Source organism: Erinaceus europaeus, chromosome 13, assembly GCF_950295315.1.
Source record: "Erinaceus europaeus chromosome 13, mEriEur2.1, whole genome shotgun sequence".
NCBI lineage: Eukaryota > Metazoa > Chordata > Mammalia > Eulipotyphla > Erinaceidae > Erinaceus > Erinaceus europaeus.
Window position 1 is genome coordinate 71264365 of NC_080174.1, and position 16543 is coordinate 71280907.

The following is a 16543-nucleotide window of genomic DNA, read 5'->3' on the forward strand; positions in this document are numbered from 1 at the left end:
AGGTGTCTGTCTTTCTTTCCCCGTCTTCCCCTCCTCTCTCCATTTCTCTCTGTCCTGTCTAACAACGATGACATCAATAACAACAACAATAATAACTACAACAATAAAAAAAAACAAGGGCAACAAAAGAGAAAATAAATAAATATAAAAAAAATTTTTTTTAATAAAAAAAATGAGTGGAACCCAGGGGCCCCTCGTGGGACTTCAGAAGCCGCTGGCTTTACCACCCTCCATTGGAATTAGCAGTAAAACCTGTGGCCTGAAGCCAGCTAGACTAGGGCCTGGGCCTAAAACACCCATCAGTAGAATTGGAAGAAGAAAAACCTGTGGCCAGAGGCGAAAAGGAGTCATCCCCTAAGTGGTGGAGAGTTGGCCTAGCTAGCTAGCGCTCCAAATATCCAATAACCATACAGGTCAAGAAGAAAAGAATGAAGCATGCCTGCAACCTCCTAAGAGCCCTCCAGGCATTTAGGGTGTCTCGGCTAGCCTCCCTGCTCGAGAAGTACCTGAGGTGGACTGGCAGTCAGGGATGGCTTCCTGCAGGAGAGGACAGCTGAGCTGAGCCTTAAAGTGCAACTGGGTGGTCCAGGGGAACTCGATGGAAGGTGGAGTGGTGTAGTGGTGCATCTCCTTCCTGTCTGTTTCCTCTCCCTGTATTTCACTCTAAACTAAAGAACAGAACTGGAGAGATAGAATAATGGCTCTGCAAAATCTCATGCCTGAGGCTCTAAGTACCCAAGTTGAATCTCCCACACCACCAGAACCACAGCTGAGCAGTGTTCTGGTGAAAGGATGAAAGGGAAGAAGGGAGGAAGAAAGGAAAGGAGGGAGGGAGAAAGGACGAACTGGGTTGTCTTCCTCTATTTGTCTCAAATACCAAGGAACCAGAAACCCCCAGCACATCTGGCTGTAGACCAGTGACTCAAGATGTTCCTGATTCTTCAAGCAGGGGCAGGGGGGCTCTTTAATGAAGAGAGCTGCAATCTCTCGTTGTGGTGTGGGGGATGGTGCAATGGATAAGCCACTGGACTCTCGAGCATGTGGTAAATTCAGTCCCTGGCACCACGTATGCCAGAGTGATGCTCTGGTTCTCTATTTTTCAATCTCTCCTCCTCCTCTCTCTCTCATACATAAATAAGAATACTAAAAATAATAATGGTCCAGGAGGTAAATTCTCAAGCATGAGGTCCTGAGTTCTATCCCTGGCATCACGTGTGCATGAGTCATGCTCTGACCCCCGCATATTAATAAAGAGATAAAATCTTTTAAAAATAATTATAAATAAAAAGACTAAGTCACAAGAGGGAGACAGAGCTAGAGCATTACTCTGGCATACGTGGTGTCAGGGATAGAACTAACGCCCTCAGTTAAGCGCAGGTGGCACAAAGCGCAAGGACCAACGTGAGGATCCTAGTTCAAACCCCTGGCTCCCCACCTACAGGGGAGTCGCTTCACAAGCAGTGAAGCAGGTCTGCAGGTGTCTTTCTCTCCCCCTCTCTGTCTTCCCCTCCTCTCTCCATTTGTCTCTGTCCTATCCAACGACAATGACATTAATAACAACAATAAAACAAGGGCAACAAAAGGGAATATTAAAAAAAAAAAAAAAAACTAGAGCCCTCGCCCCTGCAAGTCCTGTGCTCTACCTGCTGAGTCTCTTCACCAGCTGTCAAGCTCTCGTTTAATGAAATTCAAAGAAAGCACATATCTCATCCAAGATCACACAGGAAAGAGAGAGCAGTCTTCCATCCCCGGGCACAGAGCCAAGATGGCCGCATGAAGGCAAGCCTGGGGAGCTTCTGCTCAAGAGATCTCTTCAGGTCCTGATCTTCTTGACCAGAAAGGCGATTCCAGAGAACAAGAAGAGCCTCAGAAAAGGGAAGGCAAAGTCTCCCATCCCCATCTGCGAATCTCTAACTTCTTTCTCAGGGGCAATGGAATTTATTGTTGTAGTTATTACTGTTGTCGTCATTGTTGGATATGACAGAGAGAAATGGAGAGAAGAGGGGAAGGCGGGGAAAGAAAGACAGACACCTGCAGTGGGGAGCCAGGGCCTCAAACCGTGATCCTTATGCTGGTCCTTGCGCTTTGTGCCACGTGCGCTTAACCTGCTGTGCTACCTCCCGACTCCCAGCAATGGAATTTTCTTAGTATTTAACTAGATTTACTTATTATTTTATTTTTTGTGTGGGTATGTGTAAGAAAGATAGAAAGCCAGGAGTATACCACTCAGCTACCCCCAAGGCAATGGTATTTATAGCCTTGTGGGTATTTTCTGAGATACTTTAAGCATCAGCAGCAGTCCAGAAGCAGCACAGTGACTAGAGCACTGGATTTAAAATTACGTCTCAAATTCAATCCCAGGCAGCACACATGCCAGAGTGATGGTTAGCTTCTCTCTTTCCTCTCTCTGGAGTTACTACTAATTGCTTAAGAAGTACATAGAAACTTTAACATTCATCAATTAAACACAGATGTCTTTTCTTAACATAATGGCGTTCCCACTATAATGGATTTTACTTTTTTTTCTACTTAATATTGTCATCAGGATCTTTGCCAGTTAATAACATCTAAACTTGAAGGCTGGGGAGATAGCTTAATGTTTATGTAAAAAACTTTCATGCGAGAGTTGGGCCCGCACAGCGGGTTAAGTGCAGGTGGCGCAAAGCGCAAGGGCTGGCATAAGGATCCCCATTCAAGCCCCGGCTCTTCACCTGCAGGGGAGTCACTTCACAGGTGTCTATCTTTCTCTCCTCCTCTCTCCATTTCTCTCTGTCCTATCCAACAACGACATCAATAACAGCAACAATAAAAAACAAGGGCAACAAAAGGGAAAATAAAAATAAAAAAGCCTTCATGCCTGAGATTCCAAGGCTTCAGGTTGAATCCCCAGCTCTCCAGCGTGTGAGCTGAGTAGTGCTCTGGTCTCACTCTGGTTTTTTTGTTTATCTACTTTTTTTTTTTTTAACCAGAGCCTTGCTCAACCCTGCATCACAGTGAGGCAGGAAATTCAGAGCTTCAGGTAGAAGAGTCTCTTTGCATCAATATTATATCTACCCCTGCCCATCTCACTCTCTCTGTATCTTTCTGAATCTCTAGCTTTCATTACTAAGCATAGCAATAAAATAAAATGTGATAAAATAGTAAGAAAATAAGGAGAGCTTGGGCAGAAGTGACTGCCTAAAAGTTATCATCTTTCTGTCTTCATACCCATCTCTCCTCACAAAAGATAAAAAGTAATGAAAAATAAAAATATTTTTAAAAGAAGCCCTTGGGCTGGGAGACAGCGTAGACATCTGTATCTCTCTCTCTTCATAGATAAATATAATAATACAATAAAACTATTTAAAATAAGAGGGCAGGGATAGACAGCATAATGGTTAGCAAAAATACTCTCATGCCTAAGGCTCCAAGGTCCCAGGTTCAAACCCCCACACAAACATAAGCCAGAACTGATCAGTGTCCTGGTTAAAATGAAGAAGAGGAAGAGGAAAAAGAAGAAACATACCTTGTGTGACCTATATTTGAAATAAGAAAATATTTAAAATAAGAAAAAAAAAACAAAAACACCCAGGATCTCTCATACACTACTCCACCACTTCTTTTTTAAACAGGAGTCATCCTGACAGATATAAGGCTATCGTTTTATTGTGACTTTTACATTTTCCTAGTGATTCTGTTGGTGTTGAATCTCTTATATGTTTATTGGTCTATATAGTTTAAGCACAAAAGCAATTTTATATTTTAAAAGTAAAGTCTTCTTAGTTTATGATGGTGCGAGGGACTGAACTTGGGATCTTAGAGCCTCAGGCATGAGTCTTTTATATAACCATTATGCTGTCTTCCAGCTCCAAAATAAACTCAATTTTTAAAACTTTGGAGCCCCAGGCATGAAAGTCTTTTTTGAAAAGCCATTACATTATCTCCCCTGCCATCAAAATACTTCATTTCTGTTTTTGAGAAAGTCACTTTTCTAAATCAACTAAAACCATCAAGACTGCATTTATACAGTCAAAACCTTCATCCAAACCATGAAGCTACAAAACTGGAAGCCCCAAAACAGTAGGTGGTGACAGAAATAAAGATTCCCTTATGATGAGGAAAATGTCACGTTCGCCCCCTGGTGACAAGTTAGGGAGATAATAGAAAAAGCATACATTCTGGAAAGAAAGGCACAGCCACTATTAGTCAAGCACACAATCTAACACAGATCAATCAAAATAGTTTATTCAGAGACAGTTAAAAAAAAAAAAAGACTCATTTGAGGCGGGAGTAAATGTGTCACAGCCTTTGCTAAGGAATTCTGATATGAAGGTACCTTGGGAATAATCATCAGTGTGAGTGGCTTGGGGAATGCTAATCTTTGACAGTCAATGTATCCACAAAAAGCTTGTTTCATCTTATTTAGCAAACCTGAAGCATAAGGACCTTTAAGTTGTGTGTCTCAGGTCCTTCCTGATCTCTATAAATATACCAAAATCTCTTAACTGTGAAGTTAAAAAGGAAGCCCATATCATGTAAGTCAGAGGGTAGCAGTTGTGACTTTTACTGTTCTTAGCTCCTTTAAGACCTCTATTATGTAAATTCAAGATACTTTCTGATTTCCAAGCCTTCCCAAGCAAAATAATAATGATTGTTATAATGATGTTTGATCCTGTTAGGCCCTGTGTCTGCTAATTTTTCTGACTTCTTGCTCTTGTGTCTTCTCCCACTCACAATCCCGACGGCTCTAGTTTGCCATCTTTTCATAGAGCAACAAGTTTGAAAACGAACACCCCATAAACATGGTTGTCTTCACCACACACCAGATACAGAAAACTGACTAAATAAATATCTCAGGGTATGTATACTCCAGTAGGTGGCACTCTGGAACAAGAGGTTTATGGAACCAAAGCCACGGATAACAAGTCCCAGATCTTCCTGCTCTAGCAGGTTGACCTCCACAGTCAGCAACAGCCTAAGCTTTTTGACGCACCTGAGCAGTGCCAGACTACCCAAATGTTAAGGGTTGGACGCTTTTCTGCTGTTCTTTGTGCAGCTGCTGAGCACGATTTTTTAGCAACTCAGCTTTGGCTTCGTCCTTATCCACACCATCCCCCAGCCTATACATGCGGCTGGCATTGGCACAGGCCCAGAAATGGCCCAGGTCACAAGCTTTCATTGCATATTGACATGCCAGGCCCATGTCTTTGGGAAATTCAGGGGCACCCTGGAGGAACATGGTACTGAGATTAAAGCAGCTAGAGGCAAAGTTGCTCTCACAGGCCTTTGTGTAGTAGTCTCTGGCCTTGCCCAGATTGGGCTGACCATCTTCATTGACCTGTCCATCATGTACCAAGAGACCAAGGTTGTGACATGCCTGCACAGACTTCTTTCCGGGTTTCTCACATGCCATCCGAAAGCAATCAGAGGCAGTTTTCAGGTTCTGGGTCAATCCACCTGAAAGGGAAGAAAAGAAAGTTATAAACCCAAGCAAGGGAAGAATCTGAAGGTTCTGAACCTGAATGTTCAAAATTAGGAAACAATTGCTAGATGAAGTTCACACTTTAGCTTCATAATGGGAAAGTAGTAGGGCACAGACCTTCCAGCATTTTTCATTACGGAACTTTTTTTTTTTTTTTTAATTTTACTTATTTATTATTGTATAGAAACAAGAGAGGAATTGAGAAGGGAGGAGGAGACAGAGGGGGAGAGAGACAGAGAGACACCTGCAGCCCTACTTCACCACTCATGAAGCTTGCCCCCCGCAGGTGGGGACCAGGGGCTTGAACCTAGGTCCTTGAGCACTATAATGTGTGCTCTTAACCAGGTGTACCACCACCTGGTCCCCACTATGGAACCTTTTATATGGGGCCAGGAGGCAGCACACCTGGTTAAGCACTCACATTATAGTGCACAAGGACCCAGGTTTAAGTTCTTAGTCCCCACCTGCAGGGGGAAAACTTCACTCTGTCTCTTTCCTTCTTTCTCTCTCACTCCCCTCTCAGTTTCCATCTCTATCCAATAATAAATAAGTAAATCAGAAATTTAAAAAAGAAACTTTTGTCCAGATGGAATATTATAAAGAATTCCAAAACAAGTAAGAAAAAGGTAAAAAGTGGGAATGAAATTTACCTCATGGGATTACAGAAGGAATACGGCACTACAAGCCCTTCAATAAATGATCGCTAGTCTAGAAACATACCATAGTGTAATGTGTCAAACTGATGAATTAAAGGCAAATTCTGGCTGGCAAGATAGCTCACCTGGACAGTGTGTTTACTTGGTCATGTGCACAGCCCAGGTTCAGCCCAGCCCCCAATACACTGGCGAAAACTTAGGTGCTGTGGCCATCTCTCCTTCTGTCTGTATCTATCCTTTTCAGGGTAAATAAAATTGACTTGGAGTATTGAAGTACCAGTGACAACAACAAAACAATGATAAATAAAAGGCAATGTTTCAACTATCAGATTCAAACCATTTCCCTTGTGTTTTCTTTTTTTGCCTCCAGGGTTATCGCTGGGGCTTGGTACCTGCACTACAAATCCACTGGAGGATTTGTAATGGAGGCCATTTTTTCCCTTTTGTTGCCCTTGTCGCTTATTATTGTTGTAGTTACTATTGTTGTTATTATTGCTGTCATTGTTGGATAGGACAGAGAGAAATCGAGAGAGGAGGGGAAGACAGAGAAAGGAGGAAAGAGAGATAAGACAACTGCAGACCTGCTTCACTGCTTGTGAAGTGACTCCCCTGCAGGTAGGGAACTGGGGGCTTGAACCGGAATCCTTAAACCGGTCCTTGCACTTTGTGCCATGTGCACTTAACCCACTGCACTACTGAAACCCCCCCCCCTTGTGTTTTCTTAAGTATTTTGTCTTTTCATAATTAGGAAAGTGTTTTACAGTGGTAGCTGCCTGAGGCTCCCAGTGTCTCAAGTACTGGAGTGACCCCCTGGCTGCAAGCTCGCTCGCTCTCGCTCTCTCTCTCTCCCCACTCCAATGCAAACCTCTCATGTTCCTCTAATATAAAATAAAGAAAAAAATTTTTTTTTTCTTTTTAATAAACAAACAGTGGCCTGGAAGGTGGTGCAATGACTGGAGTGTTGGACTTGAAAACTTAAGGTCCCAGATTCAACTCCAGGTACTGCATGTGCCAGGGTGATGATCTGGTTCTCTCTCTCATGCCCACTAGTAAATAAATAAAATCTTTAAAAATAGCAAATACAAACCAAATTTTATTACTTGCCAACTACAGCGCTACAGTCACTGACCTTGCAGATCTTATGACCTAATGAGACAGATGACAAACCCACACAAATAACGGCATCACTGTAAGTGTGGCAAATACACGAAGGAAAAAAGCACAAGGTGCTAAGAGTGTATCAGGGCTCTTGATGAGAACTGAGGAGTAGGGCGAGGAGCTTCGAGAGATGAAAGCAGTGTGGCAAAGAAGTGATATCTGAGCTGTGATGTAATGGGGGGGAGAAAGCATGGTGTGAAGTGAAGTTGCTATCAGGAGCAGAAATAAAACACAAAGAAAAAAAGAAGCCCATGTAGCTAGATCTCAGAAATTTCTGGGGAATGGACATCGGAGAAGCTGGCAGTTAGAGGCCAGATGTGGCAGGATCTTCTGGGTCTTCTTTCTTGTTCTCTAAACAAAATTTATTATTTCAAACCCACTCGCCTTTTCCCTGCCCTAAACAAAACTCTATTCCAGTGGTCCACAGGTGGCACAGTGGTTTGAGCACTGGCATCAAAAGCATGAGGTGCAGCGGGCCAGCACACGACTCACAGCATAACGTGTGCACGTGCCCACACACAGATCCGGATTTGGGCCCAGACCACCACATGGAAGTGCCTGAAAGGAAGGAGGGGGAGAGCTTCAAGAAAGATAAAATGGTCAGTATCTTTTCCTGCTTTCTCTCTCCCTCTCTACCGCTTTGTCTCTCACCTTCTATCTAGAGGAAAACAAACGAACAAAAAAAACAAAAAACTAGCCACAGGGTACGGTGGAGTTACACATGGTAACATGTGCACTCTACTAGGTGAGCTATTCCAGGTTCAATTCCCCACACCACAATAAGCCAGAGCTGTGCAGTGCTCTGGTATTTGCCTCTGTGTCTTTCTCTCTCTGCATCTTTTTGAAAAATAAATAAAATACAAAAAAAAAAGTTTTAATTAAAAAAAAAAAAAAAAAGAGGAGGACTTTCCCACTTAGCATGGGTTAGACTTTAACTCCGCTCTGAGAAATACAACGTGATGGAAATGAAAATATGTGACATCTGCAAGCAAGACATAAAAGACACTTGGGGGGAGGGCTGGGTGGTAGCACAGTGGGTTAAGCACACATGGCACAAAGTGCAAGGACCAGCGTAAGGATCCTGGTTCCAGCCCCACGGCTCCTCGCCGGCAGGGTTGCTTCATAAGCAGTGAAGAAGGTCTGCAGGTATCTCTCTCTCTCTCCCCCAGTTACTTCCCCATCTCTCTCAATTTCTCTGTCCTACCTAATAATAACAACAGTAATAACAACAGCAATAACAATAGAAGCAATAGGGGCAACAAAAATGGGGAAAATGGTTTCCAGGAGCAGTAAATTCGTAGTGCAGGCACCGAGCTGCAGCAATAACCCTGGAGGAAATAAATAAATAAGACACTGGGAATCCTTCTTGTTCTTTCTCTTTCTCTTGGATCATTCACTCTGGAGAAGGCAGAAACCACAGCATGGGGTCTGGGCTCAAGGACCAGTATAAGGATCTCTGTTTGAGCCCCCGGCTCCCCACCTGCAGGGGAGTCACTGCACAGGTGTTGAAGCAAGTCTGCAGGTGTCTATCTTTCTCTTCTCCTCTCTACCTCCCCCTCCCTTGATTTCTCTCTGTCCTATCCAACGACAGCAATAACAATAACAACAACAATAAATAACAAGGGCAACAAAAGGGAAAAAATAGCCTCCAGGAGCAATGGATTCATAGTGCAGGTGCTAAGTCCCAGCAATAACCTTGCAGATAAAAAAAAAAAAAAAAAAAACATGAGGACAGGGAAGTAGCCCATGGGAAGACCCATGGCACAAAATACTTAGGTTTTCTGAGAACATCTGGCAAGGAGCAAAAAGATACCTTTACTCTTAACAGCTCTGTGAGCAAGTCCTATTCTTTTCCTCCATTTTTTTTTTTATGGAATTTTTTTTTTTAAGTTAATTTTTAAAAATATTTATTTATTTACTTTCCCTTTTGTTGCCCTTGTTTTAGTGTTGTTGTAGTTATTGTTGTTGGCTTTGTTAGATAGGACAGAGAGAAATAGAGGAGAGGAAGACAGAGGAGAGAAAGACAGACACCTGCAGACTTGCTTCACCGCCTGTGAAGCGACTCCCCTGCAGGTGGAAAGCCGGGGCCTTGAACCGGGATCCTAAGCTGGTCCTCGTGCTTTGCGCCACGTGCACTTAACCCGCTGCGCTACCAGCCGACTCCCCTTTTCCTCCATTTCACAGCTGATGTAAGTGCAAGCTCTCTTTAGCTAGAGCTAAAGTGACTACTTCAAGAGCCCACTACTTGCAATCAGCATTCCCTAAATTTGAAAGACTGCTCTTCCTCATCAGTATGCTGAACGCTGCTGTTGCAACATCATTTCTTCTCTTTTCTTTTAACTGTCTTTATTTATTGGATAGAGACAGCTAGAAATTGAAAGGGATGGGGGGATAGAGAGGAAGAGAGACAGAGAGACACCTGCAGCCCTGCTTCACCACTCATGAAGTTTTCCCCCTGCAGGTGGGGACGTCTTTTCCCAAAACCTGTGAAGATCCTTCTGTGAAGAACGTTGACACCTGCACTAGCATCAAAGACCAAGGAGAATAAACCCTCGCCCTACCTTTTCCAGTCAAATAATAGGCCCCCAATTTGTAACAGCTATCACTGTGCTTGTTCTCTTCACAGTTGAACTTCAGCACCTTGGCAGCCTCATCAAAATTCTTCTGGATTCCTTCCAAGTAGTCCACCAGCCGATAGCAACCTGTGAGGATAGGGCAAGAGCTGTTCAAGTGTGAGGTTGCTGCTCCAATACAGGGAAGGCCCAGGTGTGGCAGTCCAGAATGTCTTTTATTTAGGCCTGGCCTCAGTTCTCCTGAGGCGGGCGAAGTGTCCTTATCACAAAGAACAAAAGTGGCACTGAGCTACTCCTGTGAAGGGCACTGTCCTTTAATAGGAACTGGTCAGTGTATGAGCAATGGAGAGATGTTGGCCCCTGTACCCCCACACTCCCATTCTTTTTTTTTTTGCCTCCAGGGTTATCGATGGGGCTCAGTGCCTGCACTACGAATCCACTACTCCTGGAGGCCATTTTTCCCATCTTGTTGCCCTTGTTGTTATTATTTTTTTTTAATTATTTTCCCTTTTGTTGTCCTTGTTGTGCGACTCCCCTACAGGTGGGGAGCTGGGGACTCAAACCGGGATGCTTTATGCCGGTTCTTGCGCTTTGCGCCACATGCACTTAAAACGCTGCGCTACCGCCCGACCCCCTTGATGTTGTTACTGTTGCCACTGCTGTTGCTGAATAGGGCAGACAGAAACTGAGAGAGGAGGGGAAGACAGAGAGAAGGAAAGAAAGACAGACATCTGCAGACCTGCTTCACTGCCTGGAGGTGGGGAGCCAGAGGCTCTAAGCAGGATCCTTGCGCTTCATGTCACGTGCGCTTAACCCGCTGAGCTACCGCTCGACCCCTAACCCCGTTCTTCTTGTGGCACCCTTCTGCACTGTTACACTGATCCAAACACCCATTGCCTTTCACAATCAAAACCTTGCTGCTTTGGAACTTCTCAGGAGGTTCAGCAGTGAAACACAGTAAGTCAAAATGGCACATAGGCTTGTCTATGTTAACAACAACAACAGTGCTTTAATGGCTGCACCCTTCTCCACAGCCAGGTTGAGAAAATGAAGCCTAAAGTAGGAATAGCAGCTACCAAAAAGTTGGAGATTGACTTCTCGTCAGTCTCTAGTCCCCATGAGCCTCTCTCCTAACAACCCAGTCTACCCATTAACGTCTACTTGTTCATTTTTATGCAACAAACATCTGAGGTTTTTTTTTTTTTTTTGCCTCCAGGGTTATTGCTGGAGCTCGGTGCCTGAACCATGAATCCACTGCTCCTGGAGGCCTTTCCCCCCCCTTTTTGTTGTAGCCTTGTTGTGGTTATTACTGTTATCGTTCGTTGTTGGATAGGACAGAGAGAAATCAAGAGAGGAGGGGAAGACAGAGAGGGGGAAAGATAGACACCTGCAGACCTGCTTCACCGCCTGTGAAGCGACAACCCTGCAGGTGGGGAGCCAGGGGCTTGAACTGGGATCCTTATCCCGGTCCTTGCGCTTTGCACCATGTGCACTTAACCCACTGCACTACCACCTGACTCCCAACATCTGAGTTTTTATGTGTATCTATGTACTAGATGTTACTCTATTGATAGATTCTGCGAATGCCCTCCCTTGCCCTTTTAAAAATTACATTTAGAGGGGAAACTGGAAATGCAATAATTAAGTAAATAGATGAACAAGACTTGTTACTGTCAAACAATAACAAAACTATGGAGAGGCACCTGGCTGAGGACACATGCTACCAAGCACAAGGACCCGGGTCCCCACCTGCAGGGGGAAGCTTCATAAGTGGTGCCACAGACATCTCTCTTTCTCACTCCCCTTTCCCTCTAATTTCTCTCTGTCCTACCAAATAAAACAGAAAAATATGGACACAAGGAGTAGTGGTTTCATCATGCAAGCACCAAGCCTCGGTGATAACACTGGTACCAATTAAAAATATATATATAGCAACAAACACAATAAACTATCTAGGAATAAACCTAACAAAAGAAGTTATATACTGAAAAAAAGATGATGGTTGAAATGTAAAAGTGCGGTAAGAAAGTTGTGCATTTGAGAGAATGAGAAGTATGAACTAGAAGATGATGACTATGTCTGAGATTACAATAATAAAGAAGAAGAATTTAAGCATAGCAAATGGGAAGGAGGCATAAGTCCCAGGCACTAGTCCCAAAGACAAGAATGAAAAATAAAAATACCCAGTGGTCCGGGAGGCGGCACAGTGGATAAAGCATCGGACTATCAAGCATGAGGTCCTGAGTTCAATCCCTGGCAGCACATGTACCAGAGTGATGTCTGGCTCTTTCTCTCTCCTATGTTTCTCATTAATAAATAAATAAAATCTTTTAAAAAAAAAATACCCAAAGGAGGAAGTAAGCTTGTTATAATTGAGGTACAGTGTGGCTGGACAGAGAAAGCAGAAAGAGTTAGAATTCGGGGCTGGGTGGTGACGCACCTGGTTGAGTGAACATGTTACAGTGCACACAAGGAACCCAGTCCAAGTGCCTGGTCCCCACCTGCAGGGGGAAAGTTTTGCAAGTGGTAAAACAACACTGCAGGTGTCTCTGTCTCTCGTCCCCCCTCTATTGTCCCCACCTTCTCAATTTCTACCTGTCTCTATCCAATAAAGATAATAAAAATCATTAAAAATAGAATTTCAGGGAATTGGGCGGTAGCGCAGTGGGTTAAGCACATGTGGCACAAAGCGCAAGGACCTGCGTAAGGATCCTGGTTTGAGCCCTCAGCTCTTCACCTGCAGGGGAGTCGCTTCACAGGCGGTGAAGCAGGTCTGCAGGTGTCTATCTTTCTCTCGTCTTCTCTGTCTTCCCCTCCTCTCTCCATTTCTCTCTGTCCTATCTAACAATGATGACAGCGATAATAGCTACAACAATAAAATAAGGGCAACAAAAGGGAATAAATAAATAAATATTTTTAAAAATAGAATTTCATTCAAAGTCAGTGGTGAGCCACTTAAGATATATATATATTTTAAAATATTTATTTGTCAACAAGAAGAAAAGAGCAAAAAAGAGGTTTTCTAAAAATATTTATTTATTTATTTATTTATAAATGAGAAAGGTGGAGAGGAAGGAGAACCAGCTCATTGCTCTGGCATATGTAAATAACAGGGACTGAACTTGGGAAACAATTTGAGGGCTTTTCCTGCTGTGCCACCTCCTAGGTTGCAGCACTGAAAGATTTTAACAAAGAAAGCTATGAGGGAGTAGGGCAGCGGCACGCCCAGTAGGGCACACACATTACCATGAGCAAGGTCCAGGGTTCAGCTCCCTGGTCCCTACCTGCAGGGGGGGGGAATCTTTAAGAGCAGCGAAGCAGATATGCAGGCCTCTCTCTTTCCCCCCTTTCAATTTCTCTCTGTCCTAATGAATAAAAGAAAGAAAAAAGGAAGGGGTGGCGGGGAGTGATGAAATCATTGTGCAGGTAGCATGCTGCAGTGATAACCCTAGTGGCAAAAAAAAAAATAACAAAGAAAAAGCGACACCATAAACCAGAGCTGAGAAGCGCGCTGGTAAAAAAGAGTGTGATTCAATTTTCATTCTGAAAAATTACTCTAGCATATAGGCTTTTAAATGCTAGAATGAATACAGAGGAAGTCAAATGTGTAAGGGGACACACACTCCAGTAACAAGAACAAGAAAAATGCTGTTTTTGTCATTTAAAATAAAGTGTAAGAGGGCCAGGAGACAGCTCATCAAGTAGAGCGCACACTTCCCCGTGCACCAGGACCCAGGTTCAATCTCCCTGCACCAGAGGCAAACCATCAACAGCTCCAGGGGAAGCTCCATGAACACTGTGGAGTTATCCTGTAGTGTCTCTCCTCTCTCTAGCTCTTTCTTCTTCTCCTTCTCCTTCTCCTTCTTCTTTTTTTTTTTTTTTACCAGAGCACTGCTCAGCTCTGGTTTATGGTGGTGCAGGGGATTGAACCTGGGACTTTGGAGCCTCAGGCAGGAGAGTCTGTTTGCATAACTATTATGCTATCTACCCCTGCCCTCTTTTTTTTAAAATAAAAAAAAAAGTCTTCCAGGAAAAGTAGAAGCAGGTATGTGTGAGGTACTGGCACAATTAAAAAAAAAAATCTACTGAGTAAATATTTAAGGTAACAAAGTCAAAGTATCAGTTTGTGTGCAGAACAGATGTTACGAAAGTGAGGGTATACTGAGAGACAGGCTATTTCTAGATGAAAGGTTATGACAACTTCAAAGGAAATACTATGCCAGTAGCTACTGTAACTATAGACCCTATCAGGCTCTTCTAAAGTGCTGCCAACCAGTCCTTTAGGGCCCATGAACCCCCCATTCCATGACTCAGTATATTCTCTACAGTATACTACCTTGAACTCCCTCCTCCTAAATACGTCTGACTGTTGACTACAGAGTAAAGCCTAAATGCCTTGCTCTGACACTCACAGGTGTATTATGTCCCAGGCTACTTTTTCAGTCTTATTTCTGACTACATTCTGAGTTCATATGTCCAAAAACCAGCATTTTCTTTTTCCATCCTCTCCTCCATACCTGGTTGAACAGATATTACAATGTGCAAGGACTCTGATTCAAGACCCTGGTCCCCATCTGCAGGTCGGAAGCTTCACTACAAGTATTTGTAGTTGGCTACAGGTATATTTCTCTCTAGCTCCCTATCTCCCCCTTCCCTCTTAACTTCTGTCGCTATCCTAAATAAATAAAATATATTAAAATAAATACATAAAAATACTTACGGCAGGGGGAGATAGCATAATGGTTATGCAAACAGACTCTCATGCCTGAGGCTCCAAAGTCCCAGGTTCAATCCCCGGCATCACTATAAGCCAGAGCTGAGTAGTGCTCTGGTAAAAAAAAACTAAAAAATTAAAAAAAAAAAAAAACCTCACCTTTTTCTTCTTTTTCTCTCTCTCTCTTTTTAATAAAAATTAAGTAGGCACAGCGGGTTAAGCGCAGGTGGCGCTAAGCACAAGGACCAGCGGAAGGATCCTGGTTCAGCCCCCGGCTCCCCACCGGCAAAGGAGTCACTTCACAGGCGGTGAAGCAGGTCTGCAGGTGTCTGTCTTTCTCTCCCCTTCTCTGTCTTCCCCTCCTCTCTCCATTTCTCTCTGTCCTATCCAACAACGATGATATCAATAATAACTACAACAACAAAAAACAAGGGCAACAAAAGGAATAAATAAATTAATTAATTAATTTAAAAAAATTAAGTAGGCAGGGCCAGGCAGTGACGTATTGCACAGAGAGCACATGTTACAATGTTTAAAGAGCTGGGTTCATGTCCCTGTTCCCACCTTGAGAGGAAGTTTCACCAGTGCTGAAGCAGGGCTGCAGGTGTCTCTTTTCCTCTCTCCCTCTATCTCCTACTCCCCTCTCAATTTTTGTCTTTACCCAAAATAAAGTATTAAACATTTCCTAAAAATAATAAATAAGTAAATAAATAAAGTTGTCAGAAAAAAGAGCCCTCAGAGATACTGGCTGCTCTGGATGGTCCTTCTGAACACCAGTATCCACCTACACACTTTTTTTTTTCTTTTTTTAACAGCGCACTGCTCAGTTCTGGTTTGTGGTGGTGCAGAGAGTGAGCCTGAGACTTTGGAGAACCACTATGCTATCTAGCCCCACACTCACCAACACACTCAAAACAACTCCACGGTCTCAGAACAACACAAACACGACTGCCCAAAGGCTTTTTCACCAGCTTTACTTCTGCCTGGCGTAGAGTTCCCTTACTTTTCTTCAAGACTTTGTTCAGATGCCACTTTCTTAAATGGCTAACCATAACCACTGAATTTAAAATTGAATTTAAAACTCCTTCAGCCCTAACACAGTGTATCATTTACTTTCCTCTACTTATTGTGTCCAATTCCCCCTACCCACCGGGTCAGAGACGCCTTCCAGAAGCAAGGAGAGGAAGAGGTAGCTCACAGGACCCATTCAACCCTTTCCTTTCTCCTCCCCCTCTTACTCCCAACCCCAGGCTCCCACGTGTCCCCAGGCCGAGGCTGGGACGCTCACCTTCCGGGTCCTTCTCGTGGTAGCAATGGTAGTTGCATTCCACCTTCATGTTTTCTAGAAAGGACTTCACTTGTTCCTCGTCCTGGAAGTCCACTAAACCCGCCATGGCTCCAGCTAGCTGAGCGACGACCACACGGCTGGGCCCTGGGACTCGCCGCAATTCCGCCCTTAGGTCACGTGGGCTGGTGGAGGGGCGGGGCCTGTGGGGGCGGGGCCTTTAGGGGCGGGGCCTAGAGTCCTGTTCGAGCCCGGTTATTCCCCTAGGTGGAGCACCGGAGAGATTTCGGCTTCTACTCCATGTAAAAGTGCTTTCATTTCGCTCCCCATTCTTTCTGCAGCCGTTTGTGGTCCTAATGATCACAAACGCATTTATCCCTTCCTCTAGCCGATCGTCCGTTGGTTCATCCCTAAGTGCCGGTTATCTGCCTCAACAAGCGCTGGCTCTAGTCTAGTAATACAACAGCTCAGTAGGAAAACGTGTCTATTCATTCAGCAAGCATTTGGTATATTTAGAAAATGTCCAGTTGTAACTAGACAAACCAGTGCTCATAAATCTATCGGTGCAATGAGAAATCATGTTCAGCTCTATATCCCTCCCCAGAATGCTTTACTCTCAGCATAAATGACATAAAGGATGAATGACTGGGGGCTGGGGAGAAAGCATGATGGTTGTGTAAAGACTCTCATGCCTGA

General features: G+C 43.8%; 2 protein-coding genes across 2 annotated transcripts in view; one reads left to right on the forward strand and one right to left on the reverse strand.

Annotated features, from left to right (window-relative positions):
• SCP2 (sterol carrier protein 2) overlaps positions 1-16543 on the forward strand; it is a 342267-nt gene that overhangs the window by 31508 nt on the left and 294216 nt on the right. The gene's annotated exons all lie outside the window — the stretch shown is intronic.
• LOC103123796 (cytochrome c oxidase assembly factor 7) lies at positions 4203-16029 on the reverse strand. Its single transcript, XM_007534470.3, has 3 exons — positions 15851-16029; positions 9837-9977; positions 4203-5436 (listed from the first exon to the last, which is right to left on the reverse strand). Exons 1-3 carry the CDS (start codon positions 15954-15956, stop codon positions 4988-4990), a joined length of 696 nt encoding a protein of 231 aa, XP_007534532.1. The 5' UTR covers positions 15957-16029; the 3' UTR covers positions 4203-4987.

Bases quoted from the DNA above. Each gene is read 5' to 3' on its own strand.
- LOC103123796 (XM_007534470.3), bottom strand. From the start codon at position 15,956: ATGGCGGGTTTAGTGGACTTCCAGGACGAGGAACAAGTGAAGTCCTTT. The intron at 9,978-15,850 runs GTGAGCGTCCCA...CTATCCTCACAG, and splicing joins CCACGAGAAGGACCCGGAAG to GTTGCTATCGGCTGGTGGAC. The intron at 5,437-9,836 runs GTAGGGCGAGGG...CTTCCCTTTCAG, and splicing joins CTATTATTTGACTGGAAAAG to GTGGATTGACCCAGAACCTG.